Here is a 16,698-nt window from a genome sequence, read left to right on the forward strand (position 1 = left end):
CTATACAAAAGAGTAAAAAAAAAAAACAAATATATTCCCTACATGGGTGAGGCCACCGGTTTTTGGCTCTCTAAATAGAGCATTAGTTGCTCATTTTTCATGTTGTTCTTTGCTTGTTTTTCTCTCTAGTTTTCCCTCACATGCAATTGCTAAAAAACTCTCACAAATACTAATACACTCAATCTATTACTTGAGGTAGTAATACTAGAAATATTAGTATTATTAAGGTTACATTTCTACTGCATATCTACTTAATATTAGTAGGAATTTTTGGGATTAATCTTGGGTGTAACTTATTGGAGTGTCTTCTATACTTGGAGTCTTAGGAGGATCATCCATCTCATTAAGCTCAAGACCAAGTGAAGGAAGGTGACCTTACTTGTGCCCTATATTTCGAACCAACCATCAATGTAAGGGACATTGTTTTCCTTATAAATATTTCATTTTGTTATGCATGCACTAGATCTAAAGAACATATAATTAACAAGTTAATTAGTTCACTATTAAAGGAGTCTAATAATAGGTATATGAACTTTACATCCTCATGGGCATAGAATAGCTTTCTAAGCCCCAAAGCATCAAAGAACATTTCAGTTTGATACCTTATACCTAGGACCTCTAAAACTTTGGTATCAATGAATTGAGTCGGCTCAAAATGCTTACCTAGCAATGTGAGGAATTTTTGACGATGTTCATCGCAAGCGAAGATCACTTCCGGAAAAAATTCGAGTTGCTCCACCTTTCCTATCATCACATTGCGATAGCTTCTTGCCTCTCCTTGGGCGGATGAAGAAGTGCCCTTGCGCTTCTTGGGTGAGGTCTCAGCGAACTTCTTGCATTTTCCTCTTAGGTTCATCATTTTTTATTTGAAAAAGTTAGGGTTTTGGGGTTGATTTTGTGATGGGGGTGTTTGGGAGATGATGATGTGAGATTTTGGGTATTTAAGATAAGGAAAATGAGGGATGGTGGGGGTGTTTATAAAGAAAAAGGGGTGGAAGACGAGCGAATAAGAGTCGGGCTCGGGCGGACTTCACGAAGTTTCCAGCTAAAATCAAAGGAATCCGAGCGTCTTGAAGTCGGGACGAGCATCTTCGAGGGGGAATCCGTGCGTCTTGAAATGAATACGCGCGGATTCTGAGTCAGTGATCTTGGCTCTTTTGAGACTGGCTGGGGAGGAGCGTATCGTGCCTGAAACGAGCGTCTCATGCGGGACGAGCGTCTTTCTGGGAATCCGAGCGGATTCTCTTCCAGCTAAAAACTATTTCCAAGTCCATGCTCAGGAGGAGCGTCTCAGGACTAGTACGAGCGTCTTGCCTGACGAGACGAGCGTCTTGTTTTGAATCCGAGCGGATTGTGGATCAGGATCAAGTAATGCTCATGACAAGGCTCTAGACGAGCGTCTTGCCCTTGGGACGAGCGTCTTGTGCCGTCTTTCTCACTCCTTTATTCTTTTCTTTCAAAAATCGTTCCCTTGAACCCTTTTGTGATTCCTTCTTATCTTTTTCTGAAGTTATGCTCAATAAATGGGTAAGAAACCCTCCCTCACTACTCTCATGCAAAAAATGCGAAATTATATACAATACTATACAACTTTATACAATGCAAATATTATGGGAAGGAATATCTTACAATTGGTGGTTTGAGATAGGACTCCACCAAACTAGCTCAAATTGTCGCGATTCTTTGTCCATAGAGCTCAAGGCCCTTAGAAGGAGATCAGAAGCTTGTGAACAAGCCCCAAATAAGCATAAGTATGATTTTCTTAACTTCAAAACAAAGCTTGGCCAAGGGAATTTGTTATTCATTCTCCTTTTCATCTTCCTCTTGGCACTTGAGTATTTGCAATGCTTCAAACCAACAAGCCCATGATTCTTGTTAATGAAGTATGGCTCACTTTTATCTATAAACTTCTGCTTGCCATCTTCCTTTTTCATTTTGGTGATGATGATAATATTTTGATTACTCAATCCTTCCAAAGTAGAAGGATAATTCTCATAACATTGATGACCGGATACTTTAGGAATTGATGTTGTGGGTGCCAAATTTCCACAAGCAAGTTCATTTGCAAGTTTGTTCTTGAGCTTTTCCACCAAGTATCCTTTATATGCCGATTTGACTTTTTGGAGGAGATTCACCATATCATCTCCAATAATCATAGGTTCCATGGTGGGTGTAAAATAGTCTTCATAGGCAATAGGGAAGGGGCATTCTCCTTCTTCATGATAAGATATCTCAAATTTCTCAAGGATAGGCTCCTCAAGTAGAGTGATCTCACAAACTTCCCTTTCCTTACTCCATGAGTTCTTGCAAAACACGATCTTGCCATCTTGGCTATCTTCATAGGAATCATAAATGGGGGCTTCACTTTTCTTCATTAATTCTTCCTCCAACACCTCTATGTTCACATCAAATGACACACCCTCATACTCACAAAGGCTAAGAGTATTTGGCTTATTACTCAACCTCATATATTCCTCATCAAATACCACACTTTCATACTCACAGGAGTTCAAGGAAATTGGGTCTTCCCACTTGCCATCAAAGGTAACTCCTTCAAACTCGCATTCATGATCGATGTCTAAGGAATGGTGAGGAGTAGTTACTTGGGCTTCTTTTATTTGGGAAATTTGAATTGTCAACTCCTCACCATGGGTAACAATGCTTTGAAGAACATTGTCCCTATTTTGGCTCTCCTCTAGCATTTGTGTGACGAAATTTCGTTGGTCTCCCATCATTTGGAGAATCATGCCTTGAATGTTAATGTTAGGCTCATCTTTTTGTTGTGGTTGGGTGTGAAAGTGGTTGTATTGTGGTATTTGGAATTCATTGTAAAATGATTTTTTGGTGGGTGGTTGTTGTTGATATTGGATGTGGTGATTTTGGTGGGAAATTTTGGGGTAGTAGTTAGGATTTTCATTGTATGAGTTGTAAGGTAGGTTTGTGTTGACTTTCTCCTAAAACTCCCCATACCCATAGTCATACTCAAAAGATCCACCACATACTCCATATGGCAAGTCTTGAGCCATCATAGCTAAGACAAGGAAACAACTACAAGCAAGGAAACTACATAAGAATGGTAAGAACGAACCTTGAGGAACGAGTTCCTCAAGGTTAAAGCACAATTAAAATAGACAAACAAGTAAGAACTTAATCACATAACACCGTCCCCGGCAACGGCGCCATTTCGGTGGGTGAGATTGTCGTCGTGTCTCCCAATCAAATACATTTATAATTCTCAACAAACAACTAGTTAGTGGTTAAGTCGAGGTCGATCCACGGGACGGTGTGCTTTCGGTTCTAAGTCTATCTATCTCAATTTATGCTAGTGTCACAATTGATTTGGGTTTGTAGTTTTGTTCTAAACTAATGCAAGCAACAAAGTAAAACAAGCAAGTAAAGGTGTAGACAATTAATAAAGGATACTAGGATGTCATGGGGTCATATGGGATTCATGGGAATTGATCATAGAAACATGTTCTCAATCAAATAGCAAGCACTTATTATTGTGATGAGATCGAGTTGGTGTATATCTTACGATCCCTAAGAAGGTTTGGGTCCCGGAGCCGAATCGATTAGATTGTACAACACCTACAGGTCGACTTAGTCCTTCCTATTCAACTATATGCATGGTCTAATGAGACTCGAGTTGGTTTATGTCTTACAAGTCTCATTGAAAAGATAAGTGATGGGTAAGAAATGCAAGGATTCATAGGCTTAGCATTTCATCAAACATAACATGTGCATAAGTTGAAATCACAACAAGCAAGCAAATTAATTATGAAGAACATATTAGATTAAGCATGAATCATTCCCCATGTTTGTTTCCCTTAATTCCCCATTAATCCTAGCTAAAAACTACTCACTCATTATCAAGTTTAACATGTTAATAAGGTGTCAATCATACTAACAAAACCAAAACATGATGAATAAATTGTAACACCCCGTAAATTTGGACCGTTATTATATTTTAAAAGTAATATTTTAAATCAACTTTAATTTAATATTAATTTATTTGAAATAATAATAATTCGATAAAATATAATTTTATTTTATTTTGAAGTAATATAATTATTTTTGATAGTTTGGAAATGTTTAAAAGTAATTTAAACTATATTTGAAGCTTTTCTTTAATAAAAGGTTATTTCGATGTAAAATCGCTAATAATTTCGTTTCGGGCCAATTTCTTATTATTTCTGTTAACTAGCTGAGTTTATTTTATTTTCATTCGTTAAAATTTATTTATTATTGATTTTGTTTTATTCTTGAAAATTGTACTAAAACCGGTTTAATTTAACTCGAGACGATTTTAGGAACTAGCGAAATTACTTAACGATGAAGAAACGTACGTATAATTAATAGCTAGCAAGCTAGCTGCTGTCTCATTATGATTCTTCATCACGTCTTGATCTTTGTTCTGTGTTCTTCCGAAGATAAAAAAAAAAAAAATCAAATAAACTTACAATCGTAATTTCATCATAACTTCTTCGTTTCTAGTCCGATTTTCGCAAAATTTATATTTTCGGAATCCTCTCTTCAAGATCTACATCCTAGTATGTTTTAATTTCAGTTTTCATTATGTCGATTTAAGATGATTTTGGGCATAATTTCGGTTTTAATAATTATTATTGTGTTTTTGTTGTTTTTAATAGGTGAAGATTATGAGGATGATATAGGGGACTCCTATATAGTAGAGGATGATGGGTAGCTACTGTTTTTAGGGTTTTCTCAAGGGTTATTTTGCCTTTTTCTAGCTTAAGGTAACTATTCCGAGTTACTCGGCGATATATGTCACATTTTTTTGTGTGTTGGATGTTTATGTGGTTGTTAATATGTTAAATTTATTTTATATGAATATATTTGTTAAAGTATGATTATTAGGAGGTATAATTCAAAGGTTGGTAGTGTTGAATTGAATTGTTAATGGTTGTGTGTCGTTGGAATGGTTTTGTAACATTGTTGAGACGGGTTTTGGATGGAGAAGGAAGGAGACCGTAGGGCTGCCCAAAACAGCCCCAAATCAAGCCGTGAGCAGGCCCCACGGGCCGTGTGTGTGCCATGTGTGGTTTGTGTATGTGGTGTGGGTGTGACCGTGTGTGTGTTGCCGTGTGTGTGGCCGGGTTTGGCCGTTGTTCGGATTGTATGTTTGAGCTTTTGTTTGATGTTTTGTAGTTGTCATTTGTACATTTGAACAATGCTTACATTTTGGCGTATTAGTAATTTTTATTAGTAGGAGAAATTGTTGGAAATGGGTTAGTTTATAAGTTAGAATAAGTTTCCCTTATGTTGATAATTTTCACATTATTTGTATTATGTTGAATTATGTGATTTGAGTCAAAATGAACCAAGACTCTGAGCTGGCCCAATATGACCGAATGAGTTTGGTCAAATTAGGTTTAAACCGGTCAGCCCTGATTTGACCAATGACCCGTCGTGGGACTTGGGTCGGGGATTTGTCTTTGCGGTAAGTTTAGATAACAGTGGATGACTTTGGTTGTAATTGGATGCTATATATTAATGCCTTGATATTTATAATTCATATTTTGGAAACTTGGTACCTTGGCCATATTGGATTGTATTGTTGGAATGTCATTGGATTATATTCTTGTGTAGCCTTCCATATGCTAGCTTGTGATCATTTATATTTACAAGTTTGGACTTTTTGCCCTTTTTATTGTTAAGTTGGCTAAAGTATTCACTTGGGACGAGGTCTTAAGTGAGTATTTTCAGTTATTGTCATAGATAGGTCATTATAGTCTTTGACGAGTGTATGTTCACGGCTTAATAGCCTTTGTGTTCCTGGCTTGGTGGGTTTATATCCAAGCTGGGGCATGACCTTTCTGCCTATTTTGTGAGTAGATGGTCAGCTTAAGTACTAGCCAACCCTTTGGTGGACTCCTTAGGGTACTCATGTGGTTTTATCATGAGTCTTGGGTGCGGTGGTTTTATCCGCATTTCTCTAGGTCTGCGCAGTCTAAGATTAGGGTTGAGTCGTATCTTGGCCATGTTTTAAATGTAACCTCTGAGCCAAAATACTAGGTTCCCTACCTCGTGGTATAGACTCGAGTAACAAAGTGACTATTGACTGTACTAGGAACTTATGCCTGTCTCTAGATATAATGCCCTTTCTTGTTTGATGATTCTATGAATCATAGAAGGTGAGATGCAAGCCGGCTATGGTTGATAGAGTTTGGATTCCCGTGTGTTATTTGACTCACATGATAGTGTAGCTTGAGTTGGTCTAGTATTCACCTGCTAGGACTATATGTTGTTTATATTGAATGTTTTTCATGAAAAGCTTGATTGTTTAGCCTTTATATGGGCTATGTATTATATTTGCTCATATTTATATGCTTTCATGTTATATTAACTTGACATTTCGTGGCTGGGAGGACTCGGAGTTACTCCCCACTGACTGTGGCTTTCGTGTTTGTATAAAATGCGATTGACAGGTAGGTGATGCTTATATGGGGTACACGGACGAGCTAGCGAGCAAAGAAACCTTGGAACCTAGATTGGTTCCCATTTTGTAGTGACACGTATGTCACACTTTTTAGGGACACATGTCTCCCTCTGTACATTTGGTTTGCATCATTTTGTATTCCGCTATTTTTAGCGGTGGTTATGTAAATAGGTTTGTTTAAACCTTGCATGTTTTGACACCTTCCAATTGGATATCTTTATAACAGGTCCAGGTTTAAAAAATTACAGGTTTTTACTATAATGAACCTATTACAAACATATCCATGCAGTTTTTATTTAGAAATTACGTGTTTAATTTTTCCGCGATTTTTGAGGGTGTCACAGTTGGTATCAGAGCTTATTTGCTCCCGACGCACGCTTGTGCACCCTACTATAAATAACTTGACCTTAAAATAATAAACTTGAGAGACGGGTAGGATGGGTAGATTTAGGATCTTATGTTGTAGTCTCTTTGTGATTGCTATTTGTTAAGTAAGCCGTTATTAAATAAGCCAATGTCTTCTTTTGCAAGATGGCTCCTCCAAGAAAAGTTGTAGATAATGCAATCCTACAAGCTCTCACTCAGATTCTTCAAAATCAACAAAATCAGCCTGTTCCTGCTCCTCTTCCTTCCCCGCCTCCAGAAGGTGCCCCTGGCACTTATACTTGGGTGGCAAATCAATTAACTCGAAACAATACTAAGACGTATGGTGGTGAAGTAGATCCAGTGGCACTCACTGGATGGTTCCGTGAATTGGAGAAGAGTTTTGCCTTGTATGAAGTTCGTGAAAGAGACAAGGTGAAATTGGCTTCTCATTTTCTTGTGAAAGAAGCGGATAGATGGTGATCTATGACTGGTCCTACTTCTATTCTTGAGCCTGGCTTTGGTTGGGATCGCTTTAAGGATCTAGTTGAAACTAGATTTTATCCAAAAGAGCTGAAACAACAAAGACTTAAAGAGTTCATGGAATTGAAGCGGGAAATCTTCTGCTTCAAGCCTTTTTACCGACAAATTCAATGAACTTTCTCACTATGCCACAAGACTTGTCAAAAATGAAGACGAAAAAGCTTTCTTTTATCTTGAAAAGCTTACTCCAAAGCTTAAGAGTATGATTCGTAGAGATTCTACATCCTTTGTCTCGATCTATGATGATGCCTTATGGGCTGAGAGTACTTTACGGGCTATCGATGAAGAGGCTCGTACTATTAGTACTACTAGTACTTCTCTTGGCAAGAGGCCATTCTATCCTACTTCTAGGCCTTACGTTGTTCCTTCTAGGCCTTATGTTTCTCCTTCTACCCCTTCTTATTCTAACAAGAGAAGGTTTGTTCCGAGTGGTCAAGCAAATCAAGGTGCTCGTAATCTATCTCCTAGAAACAACAAAGGTCTTAAGAGTCGTGTATGCTACCAATGTAATAAGCCAGCACATCCCGGAGTCGGTTGCTTTGATAGGGATAGGCCTATTATATGTTTCTTCTGCAACAAGCCTGGACATAAGGCTAATGTATGTCCTGCGAAGAAGACTGCTGTTGCTACTACACCTGCTATTCCTGAGAGACCGAGAGGTCGTATTTTCTTGATGAGCCGTGCTGAGGCTGAGGCACACCCAGATATAGTCACTGGTACGTTCTTAATATTTGAGGTTCCTTGTTTAGTTTTATTCGATACCGGTGCTTCTTTGTCATTTATATCGATGAAACTCTCCGACAAATTACCTCTTGAATCTTCACTTGGTGAAAGCACTGATATATCCTTACCTTCCGGTGACATTTTTTCTTGTTCTAATATCTATTCCAATGTTCCTATATCAATATCGGGATCTATTTTTCCGGCTAATCTCGTTCGATTCCCACTTGAAGAATTTGATGTTATTCTGGGCATGGATTGGTTATTTACTTATCATGCTCGATTTGAATGCCGAGATCAAAAGATTATTCTTAAAAGTCCTTTGGGTACTCGCGTATCTTATCAAGGAGTTAGAAAGCAAGCTAGTGTGAAATTAATCTCAGCCATGAAAATGGTGAATGCTTTGAAGAAGGGTCATCAAGCATTTCTTTGCGTAGTGACTACTTCTGATTCTTCTCTTCCTCCTTTGAAGGATGTTCTTGTTGTTTGTGAATATCCAGATGTTTTTCCAGATGAATTACCTGGAATTCCTCCTGAAAGAGATGTTGAATTTTCCATTGATCTAGTTCCTGGAACTGGACCAATTGCTAAAGCTCCTTATCGTATGGCTCCTTCCGAATTGAAAGAGTTGAGAATCCAACTTGATGACTTGATTGAGAAAGGCTTTATTAGGCCTAGTGCTTCTCCTTGGGGTTCTCCCGTTCTCTTTGTAAAGAAAAAGGATGGATCTATGCGACTCTGTATCGATTATCGTGAACTTAATCGTGTGACAGTCAAGAACAAATATCCTCTTCCACGAATTGATGATCTCTTTGACCAATTACGTGGTGCTTCTACTTTTTCCAAGATTGATCTTAGATCGGGTTATCATCCAATTCCAGTTCGTGAATCCGATATTCCTAAAACTGCCTTTAGCACGAGATATGGACATTTTGAATTTAAAGTAATGCCTTTAGGATTGACTAATGCTCCTGCTATCTTCATGGATCAAATGAATCGTACCTTTTGTGAGTACCTCGATAAATTTGTTGTGGTATTCATTGATGATATTTTAATTTTCTCAAAGAATGATAAAGATCATGCCAAAGACCTTCGTATCATCTTAGACATTCTACGTCGTCAAAAGTGGTTTGCTAAGTTCTCTAAATGTGAATTTTGGTTACATCAAGTAGCTTTTCTTGGACATGTCATATCCAAAGATGGTATTATGGTAGATCCTGCCAAAATTGAAGCCGTTGTTGATTGGAAGAGTCCGAAAAATGTGTCTGAGATTCGAAGTTTCCTTGGTTTGGCGGGTTATTACCGTCGATTTGTGAAAGATTTTTCTAAGATAGCTAGACCGATGACTCAATTGTTGAAGAAAGAGTCTAAGTTTGTGTGGACCGATGAATGTGTGGACCGATGAATGTGAGAATGCTTTCTTGGAATTGAAGACTAGGTTGACTACTGCTCCGGTGTTGACCTTACCTGAGGATGGTGTGGACTATGATGTTTATTGTGATGCTTCAAAATATGGTTTAGGTTGTGTCTTAATGCAAAATAGAAAGGTTATTGCTTATGCCTCTCGACAGCTGAGAGTTCACGAGGTGAATTATCCGACTCATGATCTTGAGTTAGCTGCGGTGGTGCATGCCTTGAAGACATGGAGACATTACCTTATTGGAGTTCATTGCCGAATTTATACCGACCATAAAAGTTTGAAGTGTATCTTTACCCAGAAAGAGTTGAATATGAGGCAAAGAAGATGGCTAGAGTTAGTGAATGATTATGATGCTGAGTTGATTTATCATGAAGGAAAAGCAAATGTGGTGGCCGATGCTTTGAGTAGGAAGAGTTGTCACTCTTTGAACACTATCCATGAATTACCTCATGAATTTATCGTAGAATTTCAAAAGTTAGGGATAAGCCTTGTTGAGAAGGGTTTTGACCATCTTAGTGCTTTGAGTGCATAACCTGATTTTTACCGTGAGATCCGTACTTGCCTACCTGAAGATGCTACTTTCAAGTCCATTCAAGCAAAAATCCAACTTGGGCAAGCTAAGGATTGTGTGGTGGATAATGATGGATACCTTCGTTACCATGGTAGGATGTATGTTCCGAATGTAGCTGAGTTAAGAAAGAGGATCCTTGATGAGGCTCATCTTTCTCCTTATTCTATTAATCCTGGTGGTGATAAGATGTATAAAGACTTGAGATTACAGTTTTGGTGGCCTAGAATGAATATTGATGTCCTAGATTATGTTAGCAAATGTCTTACCTGCCAGAAAGTGAAAATTGAGCATCAGAAGCCCGGAGGTTTGCTACAACCTTTGGATGTTCCTCTTTGGAAATGGGAGTCCATTGCCATGGACTTTGTGATGGCTTTACCTAGGACTGCTGGTGGAAAGGATGTTGTATGGGTGGTTGTAGATCGACTGACCAAATGTGCTAGATTTATACCTATCAAGGAGACATGGAATTTAAATGTTTTAGCTGGTGCCTACGTGAAAGAGATAGTACGCTACCATGGAGTTCCTAAAGATATAGTTTCAGACCGAGACCCTAGATTCTGTTCTCGTTTCTGGACTGCTTTACAAGAAGCCATGGGTAGTAAGCTACTAATGAGTACCGCTTTTCATGCCGCTACAGACGGACAGACTGAAAGAACTATCCAGACATTAGAGGATCTTCTCCGAGCTTGTGCCTTAGATTTCCATACTTCTTGGGAGAAATGTTTACCTCTTGTTGAATTCTCCTACAACAATAGCTATCAGGCCTCTATTAAAATGTCACCTTATGAAGCTTTGTATGGTAGGAAATGTCGTACTCCCGTTTGTTGGGATCAAGTCCAAAATGCTCATGTGTTAGGACCCGATTTGGTGACTGAGACCGTCAATCAGGTTCAGATCATTAGAGAGCGCATGAAAGCCGCTCAAGATCGACAGAAATCTTATGCTGATGTCCGTCGTCGACCACTTTCCTTTGAGGTTGATGATCGAGTGTTCCTTAAAGTATCACCTATGAAAGGGGTGAAGCGGTTTGGTGTAAAAGGGAAGCTAAGTCCCAAATACATTGGACCTTTCCGTGTGATTGAAAAGATTGGTCCCGTTGCTCACCGTTTGGAGTTGCCTCCGAATTTGAGCAAGGTTCATAATGTCTTCCATGTATCTCAGTTGAGGAAGTACATTAGTGATCCGAGCCATGTCATTCAAGAGGAAATTCCAGATTTAGAGCCTAGCTTGACTTTGGAAGAAAGGCCAATCCGGATCCTTGAAAGAGCAAACAAGCAACTCAGGAGCAAAATTGTGCCCCTAGTTCGTGTTCTTTGGCGTTGTGGAAATGTCGAAGAAGAAACTTGGGAACCTGAAGCTTCTATGTTAGCTAAATATCCCGAACTTTTCTCGTGAGGTTATTCCTTTTTCTTACATATTCTCCGCGTTAATAGTCTTTGCTTAGTGTTTAGAAACCGTAATTAGGGTTTAGCTATAGCTAATGGAGTTATTACCTTTATTATAAAAAAAAAAAATTTGAACTAAAGGTTTTGAAAATATTTTAATGTTTTTCACTGGTTTTAACGTCAATTAGTGTTAAAGCTTGTTATTGGAGACGTCTGATAATTAGTTTTATCATTTGTTGGTGTAAAAATGTATTTTTATGTCTTTGAATTGGAATATTGATGTTCTTGAGTGATCGCCAAGAGTATCTCCGTTCCATTGAAAGGACACTTATATTTTCATACGTTCATATCTTGAAAATTTTGTTTAATTGTTTTAAAAAGATGGACTTATATATATACAATGATTCTTTCTTTTATGTTTCGGGGACGAAACTTTTTAAAAGGAAGGATGATTGTAACACCCCGTAAATTTGGACCGTTATTATATTTTAAAAGTAATATTTTAAATCAACTTTAATTTAATATTAATTTATTTGAAATAATAATAATTCGATAAAATATAATTTTATTTTATTTTGAAGTAATATAATTATTTTTGATAGTTTGGAAATGTTTAAAAGTAATTTAAACTATATTTGAACCTTTTCTTTAATAAAAGGTTATTTCGATGTAAAATCGCTAATAATTTCGTTTCGGGCCAATTTCTTATTATTTCTGTTAACTAGCTGAGTTTATTTTATTTTCATTCGTTAAAATTTATTTATTATTGATTTTGTTTTATTCTTGAAAATTGTACTAAAACCGGTTTAATTTAACTCGAGACGATTTTAGGAACTAGCGAAATTACTTAACGATGAAGAAACGTACGTATAATTAATAGCTAGCAAGCTAGCTGCTGTCTCATTATGATTCTTCATCACGTCTTGATCTTTGTTCTGTGTTCTTCCGAAGATAAAAAAAAAAAAAAAAAATCAAATAAACTTACAATCGTAATTTCATCATAACTTCTTCGTTTCTAGTCCGATTTTCGCAAAATTTATATTTTCGGAATCCTCTCTTCAAGATCTACATCCTAGTATGTTTTAATTTCAGTTTTCATTATGTCCATTTAAGATGATTTTGGGCATAATTTCGGTTTTAATAATTATTATTGTGTTTTTGTTGTATTTAATAGGTGAAGATTATGAGGATGATATAAGGGACTCCTATATAGTAGAGGATGATGGGTAGCTACTGTTTTTAGGGTTTTCTCAAGGGTTATTTTGCCTTTTTCTAGCTTAAGGTAACTATTCCGAGTTACTCGGCGATATATGTCACATTTTTTTGTGTGTTGGATGTTTATGTGGTTGTTAATATGTTAAATTTATTTTATATGAATATATTTGTTAAAGTATGATTATTAGGAGGTATAATTCAAAGGTTGGTAGTGTTGAATTGAATTGTTAATGGTTGTGTGTCGTTGGAATGGTTTTGTAACATTGTTGAGACGGGTTTTGGATGGAGAAGGAAGGAGACCGTAGGGCTGCCCAAAACAGCCCCAAATCAAGCCGTGAGCAGGCCCCATGGGCCGTGTGTGTGCCGTGTGTGGTTTGTGTATGTGGTGTGGGTGTGACCGTGTGTGTGTTGCCGTGTGTGTGGCCGGGTTTGGCCGTTGTTCGGATTGTATGTTTGAGCTTTTGTTTGATGTTTTGTAGTTGTCATTTGTACATTTGAACAATGCTTACATTTTGGCGTATTAGTATTTTTTATTAGTAGGAGAAATTGTTGGAAATGGGTTAGTTTATAAGTTAGAATAATTTTCCCTTATGTTGATAATTTTCACATGATTTGTATTATGTTGAATTATGTGATTTGAGTCAAAATGAACCAAGACTCTGAGCTGGCCCAATATGACCGAATGAGTTTGGTCAAATTAGGTTTAAACCGGTCAGCCCTGATTTGACCAATGACCCGTCGTGGGACTTGGGTCGGGGATTTGTCTTTGCGGTAAGTTTAGATAACAAAGGGATGACTTTGGTTGTAATTGGATGCTATATATTAATGCCTTGATATTTATAATTCATATTTTGGAAACTTGGTACCTTGGCCATATTGGATTATATTATTGGAATGTCATTGGATTATATTCTTGTGTAGCCTTCCATATGCTAGCTTGTGATCATTTATATTTACAAGTTTGGACTTTTTGCCCTTTTATTGTTAAGTTGGCTAAAGTATTCACTTGGGACGAGGTCTTAAGTGAGTATTTTCAGTTATTGTCATAGATAGGTCATTATAGTCTTTGACGAGTGTATGTTCACGGCTTAATAGCCTTTGTGTTCCTGGCTTGGTGGGTTTATATCCAAGCTGGGGCATGACCTTTCTGCCTATTTTGTGAGTAGATGGTCAGCTTAAGTACTAGCCAACCCTTTGGTGGACTCCTTAGGGTACTCATGTGGTTTTATCATGAGTCTTGGGTGCGGTGGTTTTATCCGCATTTTTCTAGGTCTCAAGGAGTCTAGGATTAGGGTTGAGCCGTGTTTTGGCCATGTTTTAAATGTAACCTCCGAGCCAAAATACTAGCTTCCCTACCTCGTGGTATAGACTCGAGTTACAAAGTGACTATTGACTGTACTAGGAACTTATGCTTGTCTCTAGATATATTGCCCTTTCTTGTTTGATGATTCTATGAATCATAGAAGGTGAGATGCAAGCCGGCTATGGTTGATAGAGTTTGGATTCCCGTGTGTTATTTGACTCACATGATAGTGTAGCTTGAGTTGGTCTAGTATTCACCTGCTAGGACTATATGTTGTTTATATGGGCTATGTATTATATTTGCTCATATTTATATGCTTTCATGTTATATTAACTTGACATTTCGTGGTGGGAGGACTCGGAGTTACTCCCCACCGACCGGCTTTCGTGTTTGTATAAAATGCGATTGACAGGTAGGTGATGCTTATATGGGGTACACGGACGAGTTAGCGAGCAAAGAAACCTTGGAACATAGATTGGTTCCCATTTTGTAGTGACACGTATGTCACACTTTTTAGGGACACATGTCTCCCTCTGTACATTTGGTTTGTATCATTTTGTATTCCGCTATTTTTAGCGGTGGTTATGTAAATAGGTTTGTTTAAACCTTGCATGTTTTGACACCTTCCAATTGGATATCTTTATAACAGGTTCAGGTTTTAAAAATTACAGGTTTTTACTATAATGAACCTATTACAAACATATCCATGCAGTTTTTATTTAGAAATTACGTGTTTAATTTTTCCGCGATTTTTGAGGGTGTCACATAAATGATGTGATTAACAATAATTAAACAAGAGTAAAAGATATTATACCTATGAAGATGATTCCAAATAATAAAGCAAAGAATAAAAGAAGAGAACTTGATTCGTGGAGAGTTGTCAATTCTCCAATAACAACCCAATAATCTTCAATTACCCAATATTAATAAACTTGAACAATAATTAAGGAAAGATTAATGTGTAATTTTGTGGAATGATTGAGATTAGTCTATTCTAATCTACTCCTAATCCAATCTAAGAGAACTTTCTGCTATGGGAACTTTCTTCCTTGATTATTACAAATGGAGTATTTATAGTAGTGTATTACTAGGTTAAGTAAGGATAAATTAGTAAATAACAATGCTAAGTTTTAAAGTGGAGAAATGCAAGTCTTTCAAGGAGGGGAGCATATCGCGCTAGTGTCGTCATCATCCGCTCGGAAAGGAGGGAGATGCTCGTATTGTGAGATGAGGAGACGAGCGTCTTGTGCTCGGGATGCTCGGATCTTGAGAGGGGGAGACGAGCGTCTTATGCTTAATCCGCTCGGATTGTTCCTCAGAATTACCCTTGCTTTTTCTCCTTTTGCATGCTCTTTGTTCTTTTGTTGTCAGGTCTTCATTCTTGCCTCCTCTTTCACACTAGTCCTTCCAATATCATCCATAAGCTTCCAAATATGCATGGGAGACGGGAATTTCCGCCTAATTATCTTCTTTCCTACAAAAGATACGAAATGCACTAAGAAAGCAAAATAGAAAGCATTTGACGGATAAAATGGCTATGTAATGTCATTATAGTATGCAAAATAGGCTCAATTAGGGGACTAAATGTGCGTAATTAAGAGTCACATCAAAGATACAAATATTCTCACTCACAAATGAATTGTTCAAAATTAAGGAATTGATTAACTTGTATCGACATACAATTAATCAACTTATCTATTAAGGGAATTGTCCTATAGGTGTGACCTTAAGGGATCAACTGATCACCACCGTCAAACGACAGTAATGTCAAACTCTAGTTAGCCAATCATTACCGATTAATGTTGATCAGTTGACTATATAATGAATCATCCCTTACGTATTCTTATTATGAGATTTAATTATGATGTGTAATCATGTGATCGCACTATTGTTGAGGACACTTACTCCAACAATCTCCCACTTGTCCGAGACAAGTGTGCGTCACCAATTCTCTTATCCTATTACATCATCTCCCACTCAATGCAAGGTGTCTTGCAGGGCGTACTTGCATTTGATCATATCTTGAGTGGTTTCCTCGATCTAGAGAGTAACTGTTTGACTGGAATTATCTACCGTAGATACCTTCCAAGCATGACCACGCATTTTCAGTTCACTACTCCTCGAGTGGCCCTGAGATTTTAGATAACCCTGACAAGGGGATGGACAATTCTTATCGCATTATTCCCTTCGTATAGACACAACTCATCATGACCCAAAAGATGCCCATTTGATCTCAGTTACGACAGTCGTAGAGCATAAATCAAAGCCAATCAGAAACTGTACCAACTTAGGCGAACAGTCTCTAGTCAAAGAATTGACTCATAAGAATACTATAGTAGCTCTTGCCATGACCAGGCTGTATATGAATTACCAGAACTCTATAAGTGGTCACTGCCCGACAGAGTGTCCCATGCAGTCTGCCTATGTGATCGACTAGTCATCTCTTATGACTCTATGGTACTTGAACTTACCATCAATCGCATCACACTCTAGTCACTTCGAGACGTCACCTCATATAAGCAACACCTTGCACTTTCCCTAACCTTACTATATACTATTTCCCATTCTTGTGAATAATCTTGTATTATAAGAACCTTTTGAGTACGTGTCTAGATCCAATCTGGACATAGGCTCTCTTGCCTTAAATAACTCCCACTGTCCTCACAGTGTGTAGGGATAGGACTTTCGGTTATTGGAACGAACTACCATAGTTCCTCC

At 37.7% G+C, this 16,698-nt stretch overlaps 1 protein-coding gene across 1 annotated transcript; it reads left to right on the forward strand.

The window, feature by feature from the left end:
• The first annotated feature begins 6,991 nt into the window (after nucleotides 1–6,991).
• LOC141595254 (uncharacterized) lies at nucleotides 6,992–10,357 on the forward strand. The gene is made up of 5 exons (XM_074415218.1): nucleotides 6,992–7,302; nucleotides 7,436–8,327; nucleotides 8,559–9,214; nucleotides 10,173–10,265; nucleotides 10,351–10,357. Exons 1-5 carry the CDS (start codon nucleotides 6,992–6,994, stop codon nucleotides 10,355–10,357), a joined length of 1,959 nt encoding a protein of 652 aa, XP_074271319.1.
• Nucleotides 10,358–16,698: the final 6,341 nt, after the last annotated feature.

This window comes from Silene latifolia, chromosome 8, assembly GCF_048544455.1.
Source record: "Silene latifolia isolate original U9 population chromosome 8, ASM4854445v1, whole genome shotgun sequence".
NCBI classification, from domain to species: Eukaryota; Viridiplantae; Streptophyta; class Magnoliopsida; order Caryophyllales; family Caryophyllaceae; genus Silene; species Silene latifolia.